Below are 22,575 nucleotides of genomic sequence, written 5' to 3'. Positions count from 1 at the left end.
GGGGTCATGTGAGGCGAATGGAGGAGGATAGGTTACCTAGGAGAATAATGGACTCTGTTATGGAGGGTAAGAGAAGTAGAGGGAGACCAAGACGATGATGGTTAGACTGTTTCTAACGATTTAAAGATAAGAGGTATAGAACTAAATGAGGCCACAAGACTAGTTGCAAATCGAGGATTGTGGTGACGTTTAGTAAATTTCAGAGGCTTGCAGACTGAACGCTGAAAGGCATAACTGTCTATAATGATAATGTATGTATGTATGTATGTATGTATGTATGTATGTATGTATGTATGTATGTATGTATGTATGTATGTATGTATGTATTCGGATAGCAAAAACCTAAAATTTCATAAGATCATATTCACGGAATATGTTGAAAAAGTGCTGCATACCAGTTGCAAGCAAGAGCCCATCTCGATGAATAGAAAGGACAGTGACAGGATGGTACAAGTGTCCTTGGAGACATAACATAAGCTGTGGACTGGCTGCAGCTGTCTGCTGTTCCTCTGAGTCTGCATCTGGTAATATCCACACATTCACACTACCATGAACAGTCCCCACACACAGGAGTAATGGCCGAGGACCTTTGCCTGCAACAAACAATTGGTATAAACACTTCTATCTTCCTTCTTTTCATTATCATCCAGATATAAAGAGGAATAGAGTACTTACCAATGAATGGAGACCAAATGAGGGAGGCAGGTTTATGTGTTGGCAGTAATGTATGTTGGCACTGCCATACATTCTCCACCTTATGCCAGATGCGGCACATACCATCTGCTCCACATGTTGCAAGGAGACGTCCAGAAGGATCCCAGCGCATACAGGCTACATTTCCCTAGAACATGGCAAATAAAAGCAAATCCCGAATTCTCAAAAACAAAATTTATCTCTTGCCCACAATAAATTTGTATTCAATCTCAATATGACGACGATGACAACAACAAAAGATAATAAATATCTGTACTGTGCCTCCATGTAACAGTAGAGATAATTTTAAAATATATAGCAGCAGCCATATACTGAAGATCTAAGAAAGAACCTCAACAGAAGTTTGGATCGAAACCTAACAATCCTCAGTTACCTAGATACACAATTAAAAGTACTATCAGACCTCAATGATAGACAATGTTTACACTTGACGTACAGTAGTTTATATCCCAGTCCCTTTATCCACCTCTCATGTCATTGCATGTTGGGAGGTACATCACTACAAAAATGGTTCAGTCACTATATGTTATGGACATGTACATGAACACAGGAGTTTATTACAATCCAGATAGTTGCTTTAATTCTGGCAGGTTATACACCGTAGAAGGTTGATGAGTGTTAATGCATTTAATGTAGGGATTCTCAAACTTTCGGCACCCGTGGCTCCCTATTCCTGCTGAACTCATACTGGTGGCATACTCATGGCTGTCACAGTCATATAAATTGGGTATACTCTGCTTTTTGTCTTAATTTTTTGGGTACTATACTACTTTAGGTCCTCCCCTGTGAACCATGTGACCTTGTCGCAGTGGGCAGCCTTGTGCATCCCAATTACGCAAGTAGCCAGGCCGTAGGTGCAACTATATCGGATGGGTACCTGTTGAGACCAGACTAATGGATGGCTTATTGGAAGGGGAGAAGAAGACTTTCGAAAGTTGCAAGGTCAGCAGTCTGGATGACTGACTGATATGGCTCTATGATAATATTTAACATGGCTATGTTGATACCATTTCATGGCTTACAGCAACGGTAAACTCCAGCCGTAACTAACTCCCCAGGACATGCTCTCTGTGGGAATGAATCATGTAATGATGATAGCTCCCGCTGGGTAAATTCTTTTGGAGGTAAAATTGTCCTCCATTCAAATTTCCCTGTGGGAACTATACAAGAGGGAGCAATCATCAGAAAGAAAAAAATATTGACATTCTGTGAGCTGAAGCGAGTGCAAGAGGTTTGAATCACTGAGGTAGGATAGAGAATCTGAAAAGGGAAATTGATAGACTTCAGTTAAAAGTAGTTGGTACAAGTGAAGTACATTGGCAGGCTCAGCAGGATTTTTGGTCAGGCAACTACAGAATTAACACAAAATCAAAGAGGGAAAATGCAGGAGTTGGTTTAATAATGAATACGGTATCAAGGAAGAGAAGGCAATTTTGTAGGAGAATATGAACTGCAACAAGGGAGTGAAAGAGGAAGTCGGCTTGTAGAATTATGCACCAATCATAATTTAGTCCTTGATAATGAAAACCTACAACCTGTTTTCCAGTCATTGACCGGGTCAGGGATGTAATGAATGAATCATATATAGGCTATTGGTATGATGGGGTCGCCACTCCCAAAGTGATTTAGTAATGACTGATAGATGCTATGAAATGAGAATGGAGTGTGTTGCTGGAATGAAAGATGACAGGGAAAACTGGAGTACCCGGAGAAAAACCTGCCCCGCCTCCGCTTTGTCCAGCACAAATCTCACATGGAGTGACCGGGATTTGAACCACGGTATCCAGTGGTGAGAGGCCGACGCGCTGCCGTCTGAGCCACGGAGGCTCAGTCCTTGATAATACTTGATTCAAACACCACGAGTAAGCTACTATGACCAGTACAGTGAGCTGATTGTCAAGATACACACCAAGTCAATACTCACCACAATAGTGCAGGCCTATATGCCCACTAGTTCAGTGGATGATGATGATGAAATCAAAAGAATATATAAAGAGATACAATATTTAATACAATATATAAAAGGAAATGAGGAACTAATTGTGATGGAAGACTGAAATTCAGTGGTAGGCCAAGGAAGAGAAGGCAATTTTGTATGAGATATGAAATGGAACAACGGAGTGAAAGAGGAAGTTGGCTGGTAGAATTATGCACCAATCATAATTTAGTCCTAAATAATACTTGGTTCAAACACCATAATTGATGGCTGTGTACATAGACAAGAAATGGAGACACTGGTAGATATCAACAGACTTCATTATCATTACGCAGAGATTCAGAAATTAGGAGTTGGATTGGAAGACCTTCACAACAGCAGATGTGGACTGACCACAATTTGGTGACCATGAAATGTCGTGTGGGACCAGGATTTTGACTGGTTACATTGAGTTATGGTGACTGTACAGTTTGAGCATAAATATTCAAACTAAGTGGTGAAAATTCTACAAAGAAGTTGAAGAAATTGAAGAAAGGAAGGAATGCAAGGAGATGAGATCTAGACAAGTTGAAGAAAAAAAGAGTGAGGGATTGTTTCAAGGAATATGTTGCACAAGGACTAAATGAAAAAGCTGAAAGAAACACAATACATGAAGAGTGGACAATCTTGAAGAGTAAGATCAGTAAGGCTGCTGAAGAAGTTATTTATGTACTTATTTATTTAGGTCTTTTGTAGTGGAGAAGTTAGGGCTTGTGGCCCTCTCTTACACTTAACCACATAATTATAATATAATAAAGAAATACTATCATTGAACTAGATATCTAAACAAGATAATAAGGTAGAAAATTTACATAAAAAGTAGCAATGTGCATCAAACAAAGAAAAATACAAAGCAGTAATGAGAAACAATACATCACAAAGGATCCATACTAGGCCTATATATAATATGTCATAAAACAAATATGGCAGTAAACAGTGACTACTTAAATTCTATGTACATGAATTGAAAGATTAATAATAATAATAATAATAATAATAATAATAATAATAATAATAATAATAATAATAATAATAATAATAATAATAATAATAATAATAATAATAATAATAATAACAACAACAACAACAACAACAATAACAATAATAATAATAATAATAATAATAATAATAACAATAATAATAATAATAATAATAATAATAGAATGAGTTAGCTGGAAAATCTATATTGTCCAATAACGGACCGTTATATTGGTAATATAAATTTATTCATTATTATTATTATTAGATGACCCACCCCGGCTTCGCATGGGTGGCCTTACATATTAAGTATCTCCCGTATATACTACATTACATGACTCTCTCTCTGGGGCCAACCCAAATACATTTTTTTTGGAAGTAACATATGACATGCCACAGAGTTTACGATGAGAAAAAACACTCAACACTCCAGTTTAGACCTGTAACGTTTAGAGTTTGGCCCTCTGATTTACAACTGGTCATACTAAAACATACTTTTACTGGAAACTGGTGCCTTTTAAACTAAAATTGTAGGTCGGTGGTTATCACTGGTATTCGAGGGATCAAAACAGTTTCACCAGCTCCACAACCAGTAAGGATCGTGCACTCAAGTAGCATTGTATTTAACGATCAGTTATTCCATAATTTTGGTGTGTTTAGGCTGCGGAGCAATAATATAGAGGAACCTATCTTTAAAATCAGTTTGTGGAGAGTAGTTCCAGGAGAATTCAAGTATTATAAATTCAGTTGGATAATGTACCACCTCTTCTATATCCAGGACAGTATCAACAGAATGGTTAGAATGTTCAGCAATGAATTACGATTCTCCCATAGATTACAAAATTATTAGAATTATGTGTTCTAATCACATAATGATATTGTTGTGCATGCGTGGCACGATCTCTGAGCACATGCTATTCTCTCTCTATCAACATACATTTCTCAAAATCTTTGGGGCCTAAGTCTTCCACAATCTTGAGATAATTGTTTTGTTCCAGAGAAGTTTCCCTCTCTCTACAAAGACTGGTTTGCCCTTTTAGTCTCTAAACAGTCTTCTCTTTCATCATAACTTTCATTCCTATATTAGCACAATTAAAAAGAAACAAAACCAATGACTTTATCACAATCTACATGATATTACTCAGTGCAGCCATTCATTGCAAGATACAAAACTCATATGATGTGATCTTGTCTTATACACAGCGCCAGCAGTAAAATTCTAAACTATTTGACTTGCTTGCTTGAAAAAAAACTGTAACTTTCAGTCTTACAGGCAGCACCTGGTCAATATAGGCAGTGCCAGCGATAGTATTCTAAGCAAAGACATGCAGAAAAAGCACACTGCCCGTCTTAAAGATGGCTGACAGTAATGGAAGGCTCTGTGACCTAGGCAATGCCGTAATAGAACACAGAGTGCACATCATCTTCATGGTTTCCATGCCAGTGATGGCAAAATATTGGGTGACTGTTTTACTTAATCAGTAAATATATTTCCGTTGACATTTCAAGAAATAGAAGATTTTTCCTGCACTAATGTGAAGATTCGGATGCTTTTGGTACAAACCGCACCTTTTAACTCTCAATAGTTTAAGAGCTTGAGTTTTGTGCAACGTACACGTTAGTGTTTATAATAATAATAATAATAATAATAATAATAATAATAATAATAATAATAATAATAATAATAATAATAATAATAATAATAATAATAACAATAACAATAATAATAATAGAACATGACGTAACAAGCTGAGAGAGTGTTTCAAATTTAACCAATTCATTGGTTCATCAATTCAAACAAAAGTGTCAAAATTGTTATTGTTCTAAAACTCCATCTCTCTAGATATCAACATCACTTTTTTTTTTTCTTTTTTTGCTTTACGCCGCACCGACACAGATAGGTCTTACGGCAATGATGGGACAGGAAAGGCCTAGGAATGGGAAGGAAGCGGTCGTGGCCTTAATTAAGGTACAACCCCAGCATTTTCCTGGTGTGAAACTGGAACTTTATACTGAGAAAAAACTTAACGATAAAAGACAATGTTTCTCAACACCTTTCTCATATGAAAGAATTCTTAAGGCAATAATTTTGATTCACACAGAAGGTTCTACTACAATAGAAGTCCGTTATAGCAAGAATTCACAACGGCAAAAAATCACTAGCTATAGATGATTGTTGTTAAATCCAATTTTTGTAAACAAAAAAATAAAAAAGTCAGGCGGACCCTCACTCAGATTTCCATACTACGGCTTACTCATTAGTTATTTTTCTAATTCCGAAACAATATTAATTCCTATGTTCAATTTCATTCTGAAAAATTGGAGTAGTATCACTCCAGTGGCTTCTGTGGCAAATGTTTCACTTTCTTATTCAAACAGCATCATTTAACCTAACTTAATCTTATATGCAAAGTAAAAATATATTTCAAGCGCCAGTAATGATAACCTATTCACTATAAATTTTCAAGGTAGCCTTTCTGAAATTTAACCAGATGCAAGGGATTTCCTCAATAAAACGATTTTTTGCTTAGCATGGCGTAAATTTGAAGTCCTGATTCACGGCGTATTAAACCTATATAAAAATACCTCACTTATCGCGTCAAGGATTTTCACCAATACCTTGTAGTACGATCTTATTTTTCCTAGCCCTAAAAATGTTCTTTGTCATCCCTCGTGTAAGGAACAGATTTCCAACACAGATTAGATCCCTTGCGACAGGAGGCCGCTCTGAGAAATTTGTGTGAAAAAGAGAAATGGCCATGAATTCCTGAACTTTACAGGGTAAATTACACCTTCAGGAAGGAAACCGTTAGCCACAGGAAAGTTAAGTTTTGCTCTCCGATTTTAATTGATATTGCTGAATAACCTAGAAAAAGCCTGTTTGTATTTGTATTTCGCATTCTTTGCAGAAGTTCAGAAATTTATTCCAAGTTGGTCATACACTGAAAGGTAGCGACTATTTGTTGCGTAAGAGCCTACGTACGGATGAAGATCACAATCGTGTTAAGCTGACTAGCGTGGTCTATTACTGTGTAGTCCAGTTATAGATACTGAAAAAGTAGTGATAATTGCTTACTATATATATACATACATACATTACATACATTATCATTATAGACTGTTATGCCTTTCAGCGTTCAGTCTGCAAGCCTCTGAGAATTTACTACACGTCGCCACAATCCTCGATTTGCAACTAGTCTTGTGGCCTCATTTAGTTCTATACCTCTTATCTTTAAATCATTAGAAACCGAGTCTAACCATCGTCGTCGTCTTGGTTTTCCTCTACTTCTCTTACCCTCCATAACAGAGTCCATTATTGTCTTAGGTAACCTATCCTCCTCCATTCGCCTCACATGACCCCACCACAAAAGCTGGTTTATGCGTACAGCTTCATCCATCGAGTTCATTCCTAAATTTGCCTTTATCTCCTCATTCCAATTACCCTTCCTGTCATTGTTCCCATCTGTTTGTACCAGCAATCATTCTTGCTACTTTCATGTCTGTTACTTCTAACTTATGAATAAGATATCCTGAGTCCACCCAGCTTTTGCTCCCGTAAAGCAAAGTTGGTCTGAAAACAGACCGATGTAAAGATAGTTTCGTCTGGGAGCTGACTTCCTTCTTACAGAATACTGCTGATCGCAACTGAGAGCTCACTGCATTAGCTTTACTACACCTTGATTCAATCTCACTTATTACATTACCATCCTGGGAGAACACACAACCAAAATACTTGAAATTATTGACCTGTTCTAGCTTTGTATCACCAATCTGACATTCAAATCTGTAGAATTTCTTACCTACTGACTTCAATTTAGTCTTCGAGAGGCTAATTTTCATACCATACTCATTTCACCTATTTTCAAATTCCAAGATATCAGACTGCAGGCTTTTGGCATAGTCTGCCATTAAGACCAAGTCGTCAGCATAGGCCAAACTGCTTACTACATTTCCACCTAACTGTCCCTCCCTGGTATTTTATATCTGCTGCTTGACCGAGCCTTTCCAGATTATTACCAAAATCTTCCCATGACTTCTTTTTGGATTCAACAACTATTTGTTTCGCTCTGTTTCTTTCATCTACGTACAAATCCCTGTCTGCCTCGGCCCTTGTTTGGAGCCATTTCTGATAACATCATTCTACCCAGATGTTCGTCTTTTCCCATCTTTACACACAGTTGTTCCTAGGCATTCCCTTGCTGTTTCTACTACAGCATCCCTGTATGCCACCCATTCACTTTCTATATCCTGAACCTGCTTACTGTCTACTGTTCGAAACTTCTCACTAATCATATCCATGTACTTCTGTCTAATTTCCTCGTCCTGGAGATTTTCTACCCTTATTCGTTTGCAGACAGATTTCACTTTCTCTACCCTAGGCCTAGAGATACTTAGTTCACTACAGATCAGATAGTGGTCTGTATCATTGAAAAATCCATGGAAAATTTGTACATTCCTAACAGATTCAAGAATTTGAAGTCTGTTAAGATATAGTCTATTATGGATCTGGTACCCCTAGCCTCCCATGTGTAGCGGTGAATAGCCTTATGCTTGAAGTATGTATTCGTAACAGCTATACCCATACTAGCACAGAAGTCCAGCAAACGCTTCCCATTCCCATCAGCTTTCATATCTTCCCCACATTTACCAATCACCGTTTCGTATCCTTCAGTTCTATTCCCAACTCTCGCATTGAAATCGCCCATTAGCACTATTCTATCCTTGCTGTTGACCCTGACCTCGATGTCACTCAATGCTTCATAAAACTTGTCAACTTCATCCTCATCTGCACCCTCACATGGTGAATACACGGACACAAATCTTGTCCTAATTCCTCCAACTGACAAATCTACCCACTCATTTGCTCGTTTACGTGCCTAACAGAAACTATGTTGCATGCAATGGTATTTCTGATAAAGAGCCCTATCCCAGACTCCACCCTTCCCTTTCTAACACCCGTCAAGTACACTTTATAATCTCCTATCTCTTCGTCGTTATCTCCCTTTACCCGAATATCACTTACTCCTAGCTCATTCAGATGCATCCTCTTTGCTGACTCAGCCAGTTCTACCTTCTTTCTTTCATAAGCCCCATTAATATTGATATTTCCCCGTCGAATTCCATTTCGTTCGCCAAGTTGTTTCCAAGGAGTCCCTCGCCTGTGAAACGGGAGTGGGTCTCCATTACTCCCATAGGTCCGAGGCTTTCCTAAAATGTTCTGAGCTCGGTAAATTCATGAAGCAGGATGCTACCCTACTTGCACATAGTCCAAGTGAGGATCTCTCCTCTAACGGGTTATCGACCACCGGTGAATTGTATAGTCCTAGCCGCCTGAGCACAAGGAGGGCCACGACTCAGAATATGTCCGAGATACCCACTCCCATTCCATAGCAACTGGTATCCCAACTCTCAGGACCACTTACTAGGCCACTCAGCCATTGCCCATGGTTCACGAACTAGGATGTGACTACAGTAACCCACAAACATGAATGAAGACAAAATTAAAATCCAGGAAGAGGACAAGCATCCACATCTTTCAACATTGGCGCTTATGTTGAAACTCTCAAGTTCGAGTTTCGACTCGAGTCAATCGAAGTGTTGTCACATTGGAGATGACGCTCAAGGTAATCTTCTCGCACATGGTCAATTTTAATCTCCAAATAAAACATGCTCATGAGTGTGACCCGAGAACAATGTTTAATAACCTGCTGGTCCGAAAAATATGACTTCAGCTGACATTTGTTTTAGAAAGTGTGTGATCTGCAAATAATGCGCTCATACTTTCATGGACCCCAGTACAATTTGTTGTCTGGTCTTTTACACACCTTGTATACCGTTGTTATTTAATATACCCGAGTGGAAAAGCTTTTCGTATTTGTTCTCTTGTCTTTTTCATGCCTTTTAATACTCTCATCTTTAGAAACAGTAGATAGCCCATCTCTTTCACTGTACCCTACATACACGACTCAAAATATACTCACAACAAAAAAGAAGAGCTTTTCTCTGTTGGATAGTTCTGATTTGTATATTCAATGGTATGTTTTCTTGTTCAACTCATTCTCTTTCCTTGTCCCCCACAGAAACGCCCAAAAAATATTTTACTGAATAAACTAACCGCTGAAATCGATCATCCTTTCTGCGCCGTATTAAAAAAATGTAATGTTATTGACTTTACGTCCCAATAACTGCTTTTGCGGTTTTCGAACATCCCAATGTGCCCGAATGTATTGCGACAGGAGTTCTTTTACAAGCCAGTAAGTCTACCAACACGAGGCTGATGTTTTTGGGCACCTTCAAATACCACCGGACTAAGCCAAGATCGAACCGGTCAAGTCGAGGTCAGAAGGTCAGCGTCACAACTGTCTGAGCCTGCCGTATTTTGAGATGTATCACATTCTTATTTAATTTCAGCAGGCCTACACAACATTAAATTATCGATTGTTTATTTCAGCCTCTATTTCTAATTACTATCGGCCAGGTTATTTATGCATTTATTACGGGAACATGTTTTCTTTAATTTTCAAATTGTGTTTACAGAACAACAATCAACAAGTATTACTAATTGATTCCGACATTCCCTTCACGTTCCAATGTCGGCGAAAGAGCTTGCTAGTGCACATAGCGCGATAACTGCACCGAAGACGATTGTTCGCATTCACTGTAGTCACTGGAGTCCATAAATATCGATAATGGAAATAATAACGCATGCTTAATCGCTCGTAATAATGGATGCATCAGTTATAGGGTTCCCGCTGTAACTGGAGGGTAATACACAGTTTAATATAGGAATTTTCAAGGGACATAAAACATATGTTGTTACAATATAGTTCTTGCTATATGCCGTACTCGCTATAGCAGACCTTTGCTGTATTTGGATTATATTCATAAAGCATCAAGATGTTAATTTTCAGAATAAACTTGTGTGACCAACTCACCTGATGAGCATTTAATGTGTGGGATTGAAAGTTAGCATTCTTATGTCCAAGGTGAACTATGCCATCACTATAAGCCACAGCAAACTCTTTCTCCTCATCAAACCACTCAATTTCTGTGACAGGAACTGAAAATAACAACATTTAAATTACTCAAACAACAGAATTGATATAAGATACATTTTTGAATTCTTAGTATCAATGGGAAAATTACTTTAAAATCCCCACTACACCCAGTTAAAAGGGAAAATAAATAGTGTTAAAACTATACATGTAAGAATATTGACCCATTTGAGACAAGAGAACTAGATGTTCAGTCATTACTATCACAAACAAAATGAAGAGAATGAAATACCGAATTTACGCTAATAATCCCCGCACCCTAACTTTAGGAAAGCTGATTTTGTATTAAAAAAAAAAAAAAAAAAAAAAAAAAAAAAAAAAAAAAAAAAGCCAACATTGACACAAATAAAACCTGCACTACAATTTCATGCCTCAAATTTTTTTAAAAAATATGCAGGTATTATGCGTGTAAATACTGTATTTTCTCACTTCCTTTCATTTCAAAATGTAGCTCTAAGAGGGTCCTTTACATAGACTGCCTTTTCATAGCTACACAATGAGTACAAATTTTGGTACTGGGGAGCTGGACAAAGTAGACACAAAATAGAATATGAGGTTCTTATTCTTTTTTTCTTCTGCTATTTGCTTTACAAAGATACGTCTTTTGGCGACAATGGGATAGGAAAGGCTTAGGAATGGGAAGGAAGTGGCCGTGGCCATAATTAAGGTATAGCCTCAGCATTTGCCTGGTGTGAAAATGGGAAACCACGGAAAACAATCTTCAGGGCTGCCGACAGTGGGGTTCGAACCCACTATCTCCCAGATGCAAGCTCACAGCTGCGCGCCCCTAACGGCATGGCCAACTCACCCAGTGGTTCATATTATCCTCTATTGTAATAAGTTTAGCTTTGTTCTTTGATCATCAACCTTCATTTTGAAGGAATGGCACACAGTATGATTCTATACCGTAATACTGGAGCACAACCGTCTGAATATCATGCGGAAGACCTACAGTTAGAGCCTGAGGAAGAAGGTAAAAAATAAGGGCAAGCTGACCATGTGGTAAGCTTGCAGTAAGCTTGATTTGGGTGATGGAGTTTTGTACGCAACCTGGGGCAGTCTCTAAAGAGAGTTTTCAATTTTCATATCATGCAAATGCTGGGCTACACCTTAATCAAGTGGATGGCTGCTTCCTTCTCAGGCCAAGCCCTTTCCTATTCCAACATTTCCAAAAATCTCTCTGAGTTATTGTGATGTTAAAACACTACAGAAAAACAAAATAATGGTTCCTCTACGAGGAAGTTCTGCTGATTTTTCTATCCAGACAACTGAGATGCAAATTCCAGTGGGTCCTAGGATGGAGTTTCACCTGTGAAATCACATGGTGATAGGAAGGGCACATCTGGCCTTAAAGCCCCAACCAAAGACAGACAGGCTTTGGCAGCCAGCACAGTTCCTATCCTTGCCATTAGATGGGGGCTCCATTCATTTCATTCCTGACCCGGTCAAATGAGTGGAAACAGGCTGTGCATTTTCAAAACTATTCCATGCTGTAATCACCCTTATTGCTATGTATGGTTTCAAAATTATTTAGGAAAAATCTAAGAAGAGAGAAAATAAATGCAACATTCCTAAAGTGAATAAAATGGTACCTTTGGTAGCATTGAACATGCAATCCAGATAAGTGTACGAGCTCTGTAAAGAACCATTATTTACTGAGCAGTTAACACTCCTTCTAATGCTGCTCTAATGCTGCTGCTCAACTGCCCGAAGGAAGGATGAAACAGGATCATATATGGCTGCAATTCTATGTCACAGAAGCTATGATAGAATGGAAATGGACTGAAACAAAACAATGAACTAAGATGTGTTGTCAAAAGTCTGGCAGCTCATGGATTCCACTTTAAAGAATGTATAACACAATGATTCCACAAAGCTACAACGTGTGTGCTCCCTGTGTGAGGAAAAGTGTGACCAATATCACATCATGAGGTGTAAGCAAATTCATACAAACATATATGTGAGGAATGTAATCATGACAGGAGTGCAAGTGTAGGAACTGTGGGTGTGACCAGGCATTAAGGAGTATGAGGGAGATAATAAGAATTCTCCCAGAGGACAGGAAGGAAAGTGGGCCTCTTTCAAAAAATGTACAGGATACAGTAGGAGTAAAAGAGGGATGGGAAGGAAAGGGGGCAACTGTAGAAGACGATGAAGGAGATTGCAGTCTAAGGGCTCTATTCAGGATCAGAATTCAGGAAACGTGTCTGTGAGAAATCGGTAAGAGTCACAACAGGTAGAACAACCGAGGGAAGATAAGAAACAGGGAACTGTTGCTGAGATGTGTGGAAGTACGAGAAGGGAAAAGGTAGGAAAGGGAAATGTAGAGTAGTGGATAGAAAATGACAGGTGGAACAGAGTCATGGGAAAGAGAAAAGGGAGGAGGGAGTAGCTTCTGCAGCAGTGAGAGAAGATAGGGCTGACCAGGAGGGGAGGGGATCAAATGAGGTGGGTAGGGTTGAAGCTCTGGTCATGGGGGATTCCATGGTTAGACATGTGGGGAAACTGTGTGGAGGAAAGGGAACCAGGGTAGAGTGTTATCCAGGAATTAGGTTGATGCAGATGTTGAGGAAAGTAGAAGAGAAGGAAGAGGGAAAGGAGAAGGTGCTAGTGTTTCACATTGGTACTAACAACGTAAAACAAGCAGGTATAAGTACAAACATAGCTGGGGATGTGTGGGATCTGGTAAATGCAGCATGGGAGAAGTTTAAGAAAGCAGAGATTGTTATTAGTGGAATACTGTGTAGGAGGGATACTGACTGGAAGGTGATTGGGGAATTAAATGAGACTATGGAGTGGGTATGTGGGAAAATGAGGGTGAGATTTCTAGATCCTAATGGGTGGGTAGTAGACAGGGATCTGCGCTCAGATGGCCTTCACTTAAACCGCAGTAGTAATTATAAGTTAGGAAATTTTATAGACAGGTACATTCAGGGAAACGGGGTGGCCGAGGCAGCAGTGAAAAGGGTACAAGGAAATGGAAGTCAAGTAGGGATGACATAAAAATGTTAGTGCTCAACTGTAGAAATACCCTAAAGAAAGGAATTGAATTAAGTAATTTAATAGATATATACCAGATATTGTAACAGGAGTTGAATCATAGCTGAGAAATGATACAATGAAAGCAAAAATATTCTCATGGTACTGGAATGTGTATCATAGAGATAGGATAGGAACGGTGGGAGGGGGAGGATTCATTCTGGTGAAAGAAGAATTTGTAAGCTACGAAAAAGTTAAAGATGACAAGCCTGAAATTTTAGGTGTAAAGGCTCATCTCTAAAGATAATAAGCAACTTGATGTCTTTGGAGTGTACAGACCGGGAAAGGGTAGTGCTGATGTTGATTCAGAATTATTTGATAAGATAATCAGCTATGTTGGAAACGATATGGAAAGGAATGTTATAGTAGCAGGTGATCTCAATTTACCAAATGTCAATTGGGAAGGTAATGCGAACGACAGGAAGCATGAACAACAAATGGCAAATAAGTTAATATGGGAAGGGCAGCTGATTCAGAAAGTGATGGAACCAAAGGAAGAAAGAATATTCTGGATGTGGTGCTGATGAAACCAGATGAGCTCTATAGAGAAAATGAAGTAATAGATGGTATTAGTGATCACAAAGCTGTTTTTGTCATAGTTAAAAATAAATATGTGAAAGAAGGGTTGGTATTAAAATTAGGACTATTAGGCAGTACCGTATGGCTGATAAAACAATCTTCAGGGAGTTTTTAAAAAGTAACTATGATCGGTGGAAAATGGTAAATAAAAAAGTAAACAGACTCTGGGATGGGTTTAAAGTAATTGTTGAGTAATTTGAAAGTAGGTTTGTACCTTTAAATGTGGTAAGGAATGGTAAAGATTCACTATATTATAACACAGAAGTAAAGAGACTAAGGAGGAGGTGCAGCTTGGAAAGAAATAGAGTTAGAAATGGCTGTGGAAGTAAGGAGAAATTGAAGGAACTTACTAGGAAATTGAATCTAGCAAAGAAGTCAGCATAATTGGTGGTCATACAAATTTTAGTGAAAAATGGAAGTGTATGTATAGGTATTTTAAGGCAGAAACAAGTTCCAAGAAGGACATTCCAGGTATCATTAATGAACAAGGGGAGTGTGTATGCGAGGATCTTCAAAAGGCAGAAGTATTCAGTCAGCAGTATGTAAAGATTGCTGGTTACAAGGATAATGTCCAGATAGAGGAGGTGACTAATACTAAAGAAGTATTAAAATGTATCTATGATAACAATGACATTTACAGTAAAATACAAAAGTTGAATACTAGAAAAGTGGCTGGAATTGATAAGATTTCTGGGGATATACTAAACGCAATGGGTTGGGATATAGTAACATATCCAAAGTAATTTGATTGCTTTTTGCATGAAGGAGCTATACCAAATGAATGGAGAGATGCTATAGTAGCTCCTGAGTATAAAGGAAAGGGTGAAAAACATAAAGCTGAAAATTATAGGCCAGCCAGTTTGACATGCATTGCATGTAAGCTTTGGGAAAGAATTCTTTCTGATTATATTAGACATGTTTGTGAAATTAATAACTGGTTTGACAAAAGGCAGTTTGGGTTTAGGAAAGGTTATTCCACTGAAGCTCAACTTATAGGATTCCAGCAAGGTATAGCAGATATCTTGGATTCAGGAGGTCAAAAGGACTGTGTCGCGACTGACCTGTCCAAGGCATTTGATAGTGTAGATCACGGGAGACTATTGACAAAAATGAGTGCTACTGGACTAGAAAAAAGAGTGACTGAATTGGTGGCCATATTTCTAGAAAATAGAACTGAGAGAATTAGAGTAGGCAAAGCTTTATCTGACCCTGTAATAATTAGGAGGGGAATTCCTCAAAGCAGTATTATTGGACCTTTATGTTTTCTTATATATATCAATGATATGTGTAAAGACCTCCTCTGCGAACCATGTGACCTTGCCGCGGTGGGGAGGCTTGCGTGTCCCAATGATGCAGATGGCCGAGCCGCAGGTGCAACCATATCGGATGGGTATCTGTTGAGAGACCAGACTAACGAATGGTTCATCGAAAGGGGGGTAGCAGCCTTTCGGTAGTTGCAAGGGTGGCAGTCTAGATGATTGACTGATACGGCCTTGTAATAATACTCAACATGGCTTAGCTGTGTTGATACTGCTACACGGCTGAAAGCAACGGGAAACTACAGCTGTAACTACCTCCCGAGGACATGCAGCTCTCTCTGTATGAGTGATGTACTGATGATGGCTTCCTCCCGGGTAAAATATTCCGGAGGTAAACTAGTCCCCCATTCGGATCTCCGGGTGGGGACTACACGAGAAGGGGCGATCATCAGGAAGATGGATACCGACATTCTGCGAGTCGGAGCGTGGAATGTTAGAAGTTTGAATCATTGTGGTAGGTTAGAGAATCTGAAAAGGGAGATGGATAGGCTAAAGTTAGATGTAGTTGGTATAAGTGAAGTACGTTGGCAGGAAGAACAGGATTTTTGGACAGGCGACTACCGAATTATCAACACGAAATCAAACAGGGGAAATGCAGGAGTTGGTTTAATAATGAATAAGAAAATAGGGCAGTGGATAAGCTACTACGACCAGCATAGTGAAAGAATTATTGTCGTCAAGATAGACACCAAACCAATGCCACCACAATAGTGCAGGTCTATATGCCTACTAGTTCAGCGGATGATGAAGAAATTGAAAGAATATATGAAGAGATAGAAGATTTAATACAATATGTAAAAGGTGACGAGAATCTAATTGTGATGGGAGACTGGAATGCAGTGGTAGGCCAAGGAAGAGAAGGTAGTACAGTAGGAGAATTTGGATTGGGACAAAGGAACAAAAGAGGAAGTCGGCTGGTTGAATTCTGCACTGATCATAATTTAGTCCTTGCCAATACTTGGTTCAAACACCACAAACGACGGCTGTATACGTGGACGAGACCTGGAGACACTGGAAGGTATCTAATAGACATTATGATTAGGCAGAGATTCAGAAACCAGGTGTTGGATTGCAAAACTTTCCCAGGAGCAGACGTCGACTCTGACCACAACTTGTTGGTCATGAAATACCATCTGAAATTGAAGAAATTGAAAAAAGGAAAAAATGCAAAAGATGGGATCTAGACAAGTTGAAAGAAAAGAGTGTGAGGGATTGTTTCAAGGAACATGTTGCACAAGGACTAAATGAAAAGGCTGAAGGAAACACAATAGAGGAAGAGTGGAGAGTCATGAAAAATGAAGTCAGTAGGGCTGCTGAAGAAATCTTAGGAAGGAAGAAAAGATCAACGAAGAATCAGTGGATAACTCAGGAGATATACAAGAATGCTAGAAATGAATAAGGCAGAAAAGAATACAGGCGATTAAAGAATCAAGTGGATAGAAAGTGCAAGATAGTTAAGGAAGAATGGCTGAAGGATAAGTGCAAGGATGTCGAAGGCTGTATGGTCCTGGGAAAGGTAGATGCTGCATACAGGAAAATCAAGGGAACCTTTGGAGAAAGGAAATCTATGTGCATGAATATTAAGAGCTCAGATGGAAAGCCACTTCTAGGGAAAGAAGACAAAGCAGAAAGATGGCAGGAGCATATCCAACAGTTGTATCAAGGTAACGATGTAGATAATTTGGTTCAGGAACATGAAGAGGCTGTTGATGCTGATGAAATGGGAGACCCAATTTTGAGGTCAGAGTTTGACAGAGCTGTGAGTGACCTAAATAGGAACAAGGCACCTGGAATTGATGATATTCCCTCTGAATTACTGATTGCCTTAGGAGAAACCAGCATGGTAAGGTTATTTCATTTAGTGTGCAGGATGTATGAGACAGGAGAAGTCCCATCCGATTTTCGGCAGAATGTTGTTATACCTATTCCCAAGAAAGCCGGTGCTGACAGGTGTGAAAACTACCGCACCATTAGTTTAGTATCTCATGCCTGCAAAATTTTAACACGTATTATTTACAGAAGAATGGAAAAACAAGTTGAAGCTGAGTTGGGAGAAGATCAATTTGGCTTCAGAAGAAATGTAGGAACACGTGAAGCAATCCTGACTTTACGTCTGATCTTAGAGGATCGAATCAAGAAGGACAAGCCCACGTACATGGCATTCGTAGATCTAGAAAAGGCATTCGATAATGTTGATTGGACCAGGCTATTTATGATTCTGAAGATGATAGGGATCAGATACCGAGAACGAAGAATTATCTACAACCTGTATAAAAATCAGTCTGCAGTGATAAGAATTGAGGGCTTTGAAAAAGAAGCAGCAATCCAGAAAGGAGTGAGGCAAGGCTGCAGTTTGTCCCCTCTCCTTTTCAATGTTTACATAGAACAGGCAGTAAAGGAAATCAAAGAGAAATTTGGAAAGGGAATCACAGTCCAAGGGGAGGAAATCAAAACCTTGAGATTTGCCGATGATATTGTTATTTTATCTGAGACTGCAGAAGATCTCGAGAAGTTGCTGAATGGTATGGATGAAGTCTTGGGTAAGGACTACAAGATGAAAATAAATAAGTCCAAAACAAAAGTAATGGAGTGCAGTCGAACGAAGGCAGGTGATGTAGGAAATATTAGATTAGGAAATGAAGTCTTAAAGGAAGTAGATGAATATTGTTACTTGGGTAGTAAAATAACTAACGATGACAGAAGTAAAGAGGACATAAAATGCAGACTAGCACAAGCAAGGAAGAGCTTTCTTAAGAAAAGAAATTTGCTCACTTCAAACATTGATATCGGAATTAGAAATATGTTTTTGAAGACTTTCGTGTGGAGCGTGGCATTGTATGGAAGTGAAACATGGACGATAACTAGCTCAGAAAGAAAGAGAATAGAAGGTTTTGAAATGTGGTGTTACAGAAGAATGCTGAAGGTGAGATGGATAGATCGAATCACGAATGAAGAGATACTGAATCGAATTGGTGAGAGGAGATCTATTTGGCTAAATTTGACGAGAAGAAGAGATAGAATGACAGGACACATCTTAAGACACCCAGGACTTGTGCAGTTGGTTTTAGAAGGAAGTGTAGGTGGTAAGAACGGTAGGGGTAGACCAAGGTATGAATATGACAAACAGATCAGAGCAGACGTAGGATGCAATAGTTACGTAGAAATGAAAAGGTTAGCACAGGATAGGGTGGAATGGAGGGCTGCATCAAACCAGTCTATGGACTGATGACTCAAACAACACACATGTGTAAAGAAGTGGAATCAGAGTTAAGGCTGTTTGCAAATGATGTCATTCTGTACAGAGTAATAAATAATTTACAAGATTGTGAGCATCTGCAAAATGACCTCGATAATGTTGTGAGATGGACAGTAGGCAATGGTATGATGATAAACGGGGTTAAAATTCAGGTTGCTAGTTGCACGAATAGGAAAAATCCTCTCAGTTTTAATTACTGCATTAATGGGGTGAATGTTCCTTTTGGGGATCATTGTAAGTACCTACGTGTTAATACAAGGAAAGATCTTCGTTGGGGTGATCACATAAATAATAAAGGGTACAGATCTCTGCACATGGTTATGAGGGTATTTAGGGGTTGTAGTAAGGATGTAAAGGAGAGGGCATATAAGTCTCTGGTAAGACCCCAGCTAGTGTATGGTTCCAGTGGATGGGACTTTCACCAGGATTATTTGAGTCACAAACTGGAAAAAATCCAAAGAAATGCAGCTCGATTTGTTCTGGGTGATTTCCGATAAAAGAGTAGCGTTACAAAGATGTTGCAAAGTTTGGGCTGGGGAGACTTGCCAGAAAGGAGACGAGCTGCTCGACTAAGTGGTATGTTATTCACAGCCATTATAATAAGAAGTTATTTCTTGCCCACCTATTCAATACAATCCACCTTCTGGTGTTTACAATTTCATACAACTAGTTTCTCTAAGGGACATGTTTCACTCACTTAATGAGCATCTTCAGCCTTAATTAATCTTAAAATGATGTTCTTGAACAGTCGTGATTATATTAAAAAGTAAATAGTCAATATAAAAATTATAATAGTCTAGAAACCAACTTACATTACATCTAAAAATGCAACATTAAAACACTTCTTAAAAACGTGATAACATGAATAATTAAAATTATCACATTGTCAATTCAAAACCTTGTGTCTGAAACTAATATTGAATCTTCGTCTTAAGAACAGTAGTAAATGATTTCTACAAAACAGCACCAAGGTGAACACCAATCTTGCAGAAAAACTTAATTGAAATGCAACTTGTGTGACGTGGTGTATCCAGAATGTATGTTATTAAAATAGTGCGCCCACAGGATGAATTGTGAAAACATAATAATCCATACTGCTTTAAAACATAACAGACAGGACACTCATTAAGTGAGTGAAACATGTTCCTTAGAGAAATTAATTGTATAAAATTGTAAACACCAAAACCTGGATTGTATTGAATAGATGGGCAAGAAATAACTTCTTAATATAATTGCTGTGAATAACATCATTCAATATGGAGTAACCATGAGGATAATGATCTGTAATAAGTGGTATGTTCCGAGCTGTCAGTGCAGAGATGGCGTGGAATGACATCAGTAGACGAATATATTTGAACGATGTCTTTCAAAGTAGGAAAGATCACAATATGAAGATAAAACTGGAATTCAAGAGGACAACTTGGGGGCAAATATTCGTTTATACGTAGGGGAGTTAGTGATTGGAATAACTTACCAAGGGAGATGTTCATAAATTTCCAATTTCTTTGCGATCATCTAAGAAAAGGCTAGGAAAACAACAGATAGGGAATCTGCCACCTGGGCGACTGCCCTAAATACAGATCAGTAGTGACTGATTGATTTCATTGTAACCAAGTTTTTCAAACCAATATTTGACAATCATGAAAGAAATATTACAAACAACACCGATTTCATGAAGAATTTCATAACAAAGCCTCTAAGTCGGAAGGTGCTACAATTATTTCACAGTATGCGGGACTATTTAAAGGTATATAATCTTTATTACTAAAAAAGTTGTTTATTAACATGTCAAGTGAATTTTTTTGTTTCCATAACTATATAACTATTAATTCAATTCAAATGATTTGTGATGAATTACGTATCCCGCCTGATAATAACATTCACATTAATAGCTCTTAACAATGCAATCTAACAGTGCATTCTCAAACAATGCCGAACTGCTTCTCAGAGCAGCTCTTTCACGGCCTTGAGTATAACGTAGGCAATGATTCAAAGATGGAGCAAGCTGGAAGTGAATATAATAGAAGGTAAGTAACAGCAGATATAAATTTGAGTGGAAAAAGTTAAGTCAAATGTAAATCTCAAAATGACACATCAAAATTACTGAGGAATAATGAAGATACAACAGACAAAGAAAATTTATTTCCAAATGTGTGGCAAAGTTCAAGCAATGAAACTTACCACATTCCCGCTTGTGTTGCACCAGTTCTTCCTTCTGTGTACTGTGAGGAAGAATGTTCAGCAGAGCTACTGTGCCATTGATGGTCCCAACTAACATGTGCTCTGGGCCACCATCACATCTAAAGCGAGGCCAGCACAAAGCCGTTACCCAGGCCTGCTGTACATCAATGTGATACTCGTCACAAGTGAGTGAAGTATTTGGACCTTCTGTAAATATACATATCACACACCAGAATAAATGAAAAATGATAAAACTTGTTTGTTGTAAATATAATGAAATAGCAACATCAACATAATTTCCCTTTAAGAAGATGCAGTCAGGAAATGTCAAATATACTTCTTCTCCATTTACAACCTGCAACTTCCAAACATAAGATCTCATTAGAGCGATCAAGTCTACAAATAGTCAGTATCAGAATGGTTTCTTAGTACTTTTTCTCCACCCAAATCCATGTACAATATTCTTTCTATAATTATTCATGGAATTTGAAGGCCTGCAGATTAGAAGGTAATGCATGGTCAGTATGATGAATCCTCTCGGTCGTTATTCCTGACTCCCTAGACCGGTGTCACCATCTCACCGTTAGATAGCTCTTTGATGAACGGTAATCATATACGTTGATTGGGCTTGGAACCAGCCGTTATATCCAGGTGAAATATCTGACCTTGCTAGGAATCGAACCCGGGGCCTCCAGATGAGAGGCAGGCAAGCTAGACAGTGGGGGTGGCTTCAAACATGAATTATATAAAAAATTTCAATACTTTACATTCAGTTTTAGTGAGGTAATTTCATGAGTTTCCCGTGAAAACTCCTTTCAGGCCAGTAACCAATGTTGCCAACCATAACTACGTATAGCGCGATTGGAACCCTGGTGAGAGAAAGCGGAGAAAAAGGAAAAACATGGAAAAAGGAGCTACTTTTTGAAACTGGTCGATTTTTAGGAATTTTTATGTAAGTGATTAAAATATGCTCTAATACGAAATTTACAGACAAAATAATTTGGATATTACATAAGAGAGCTGAAAGTGAATAACAATTTCATAAGATAGTAGCAGAACACATAGCTCTAATAGTTTTTGCCACAGCACGGAAGCTGAGTAGTCCAATGATGAAACAATGGAGGTAGCAATTTTCTGCGACATCGAGAATAGGGCCTTTGTCCATATTCATGAGCACTTCTATATCTTGTTGTATGTTACTGAAGCTATGCTTTGAATATTGAATGTGCTGCGCAACTGCCGAGTATCTATTATATTTTCTAGCATTAACATGTTCCATGTATTTTTTTAAATTAATTTATTTCTTTATATGAATGGCATACTTCAAGAGGGTAATGACCACAAAGGGAAATGGAAAAAGCTGTATTCATATATCAGGAATCAAAAAGGAAAAGCAATCCAAATTCCTACAATGGTGGGAGAAGGGGCTGAACACTATTTAACAGATACTGAGAAAGCAAACCTATTTAGTAGGGAATT

At 38.4% G+C, this 22,575-nt stretch overlaps 1 protein-coding gene across 1 annotated transcript in view; it reads right to left on the bottom strand.

Annotated features, from left to right (window-relative positions):
• Positions 1-22,575, bottom strand: part of LOC136858059 (probable E3 ubiquitin-protein ligase HERC1) — an 850,878-nt gene that overhangs the window by 233,393 nt on the left and 594,910 nt on the right. The window contains exons 51-54 of the mRNA XM_068225263.1: positions 21,097-21,303; positions 10,603-10,727; positions 676-841; positions 396-593 (exon numbers count right to left, since the gene is read on the bottom strand). Of these exons, the coding sequence (XP_068081364.1) occupies positions 396-593; positions 676-841; positions 10,603-10,727; positions 21,097-21,303 (696 nt within the window). The remainder of the gene's footprint in view (positions 1-395; positions 594-675; positions 842-10,602; positions 10,728-21,096; positions 21,304-22,575) is intronic.

Source organism: Anabrus simplex, chromosome 1 (assembly GCF_040414725.1).
Source record: "Anabrus simplex isolate iqAnaSimp1 chromosome 1, ASM4041472v1, whole genome shotgun sequence".
NCBI classification, from domain to species: Eukaryota; Metazoa; Arthropoda; class Insecta; order Orthoptera; family Tettigoniidae; genus Anabrus; species Anabrus simplex.
This window is presented reverse-complemented; position numbering and strand designations above follow the sequence as displayed.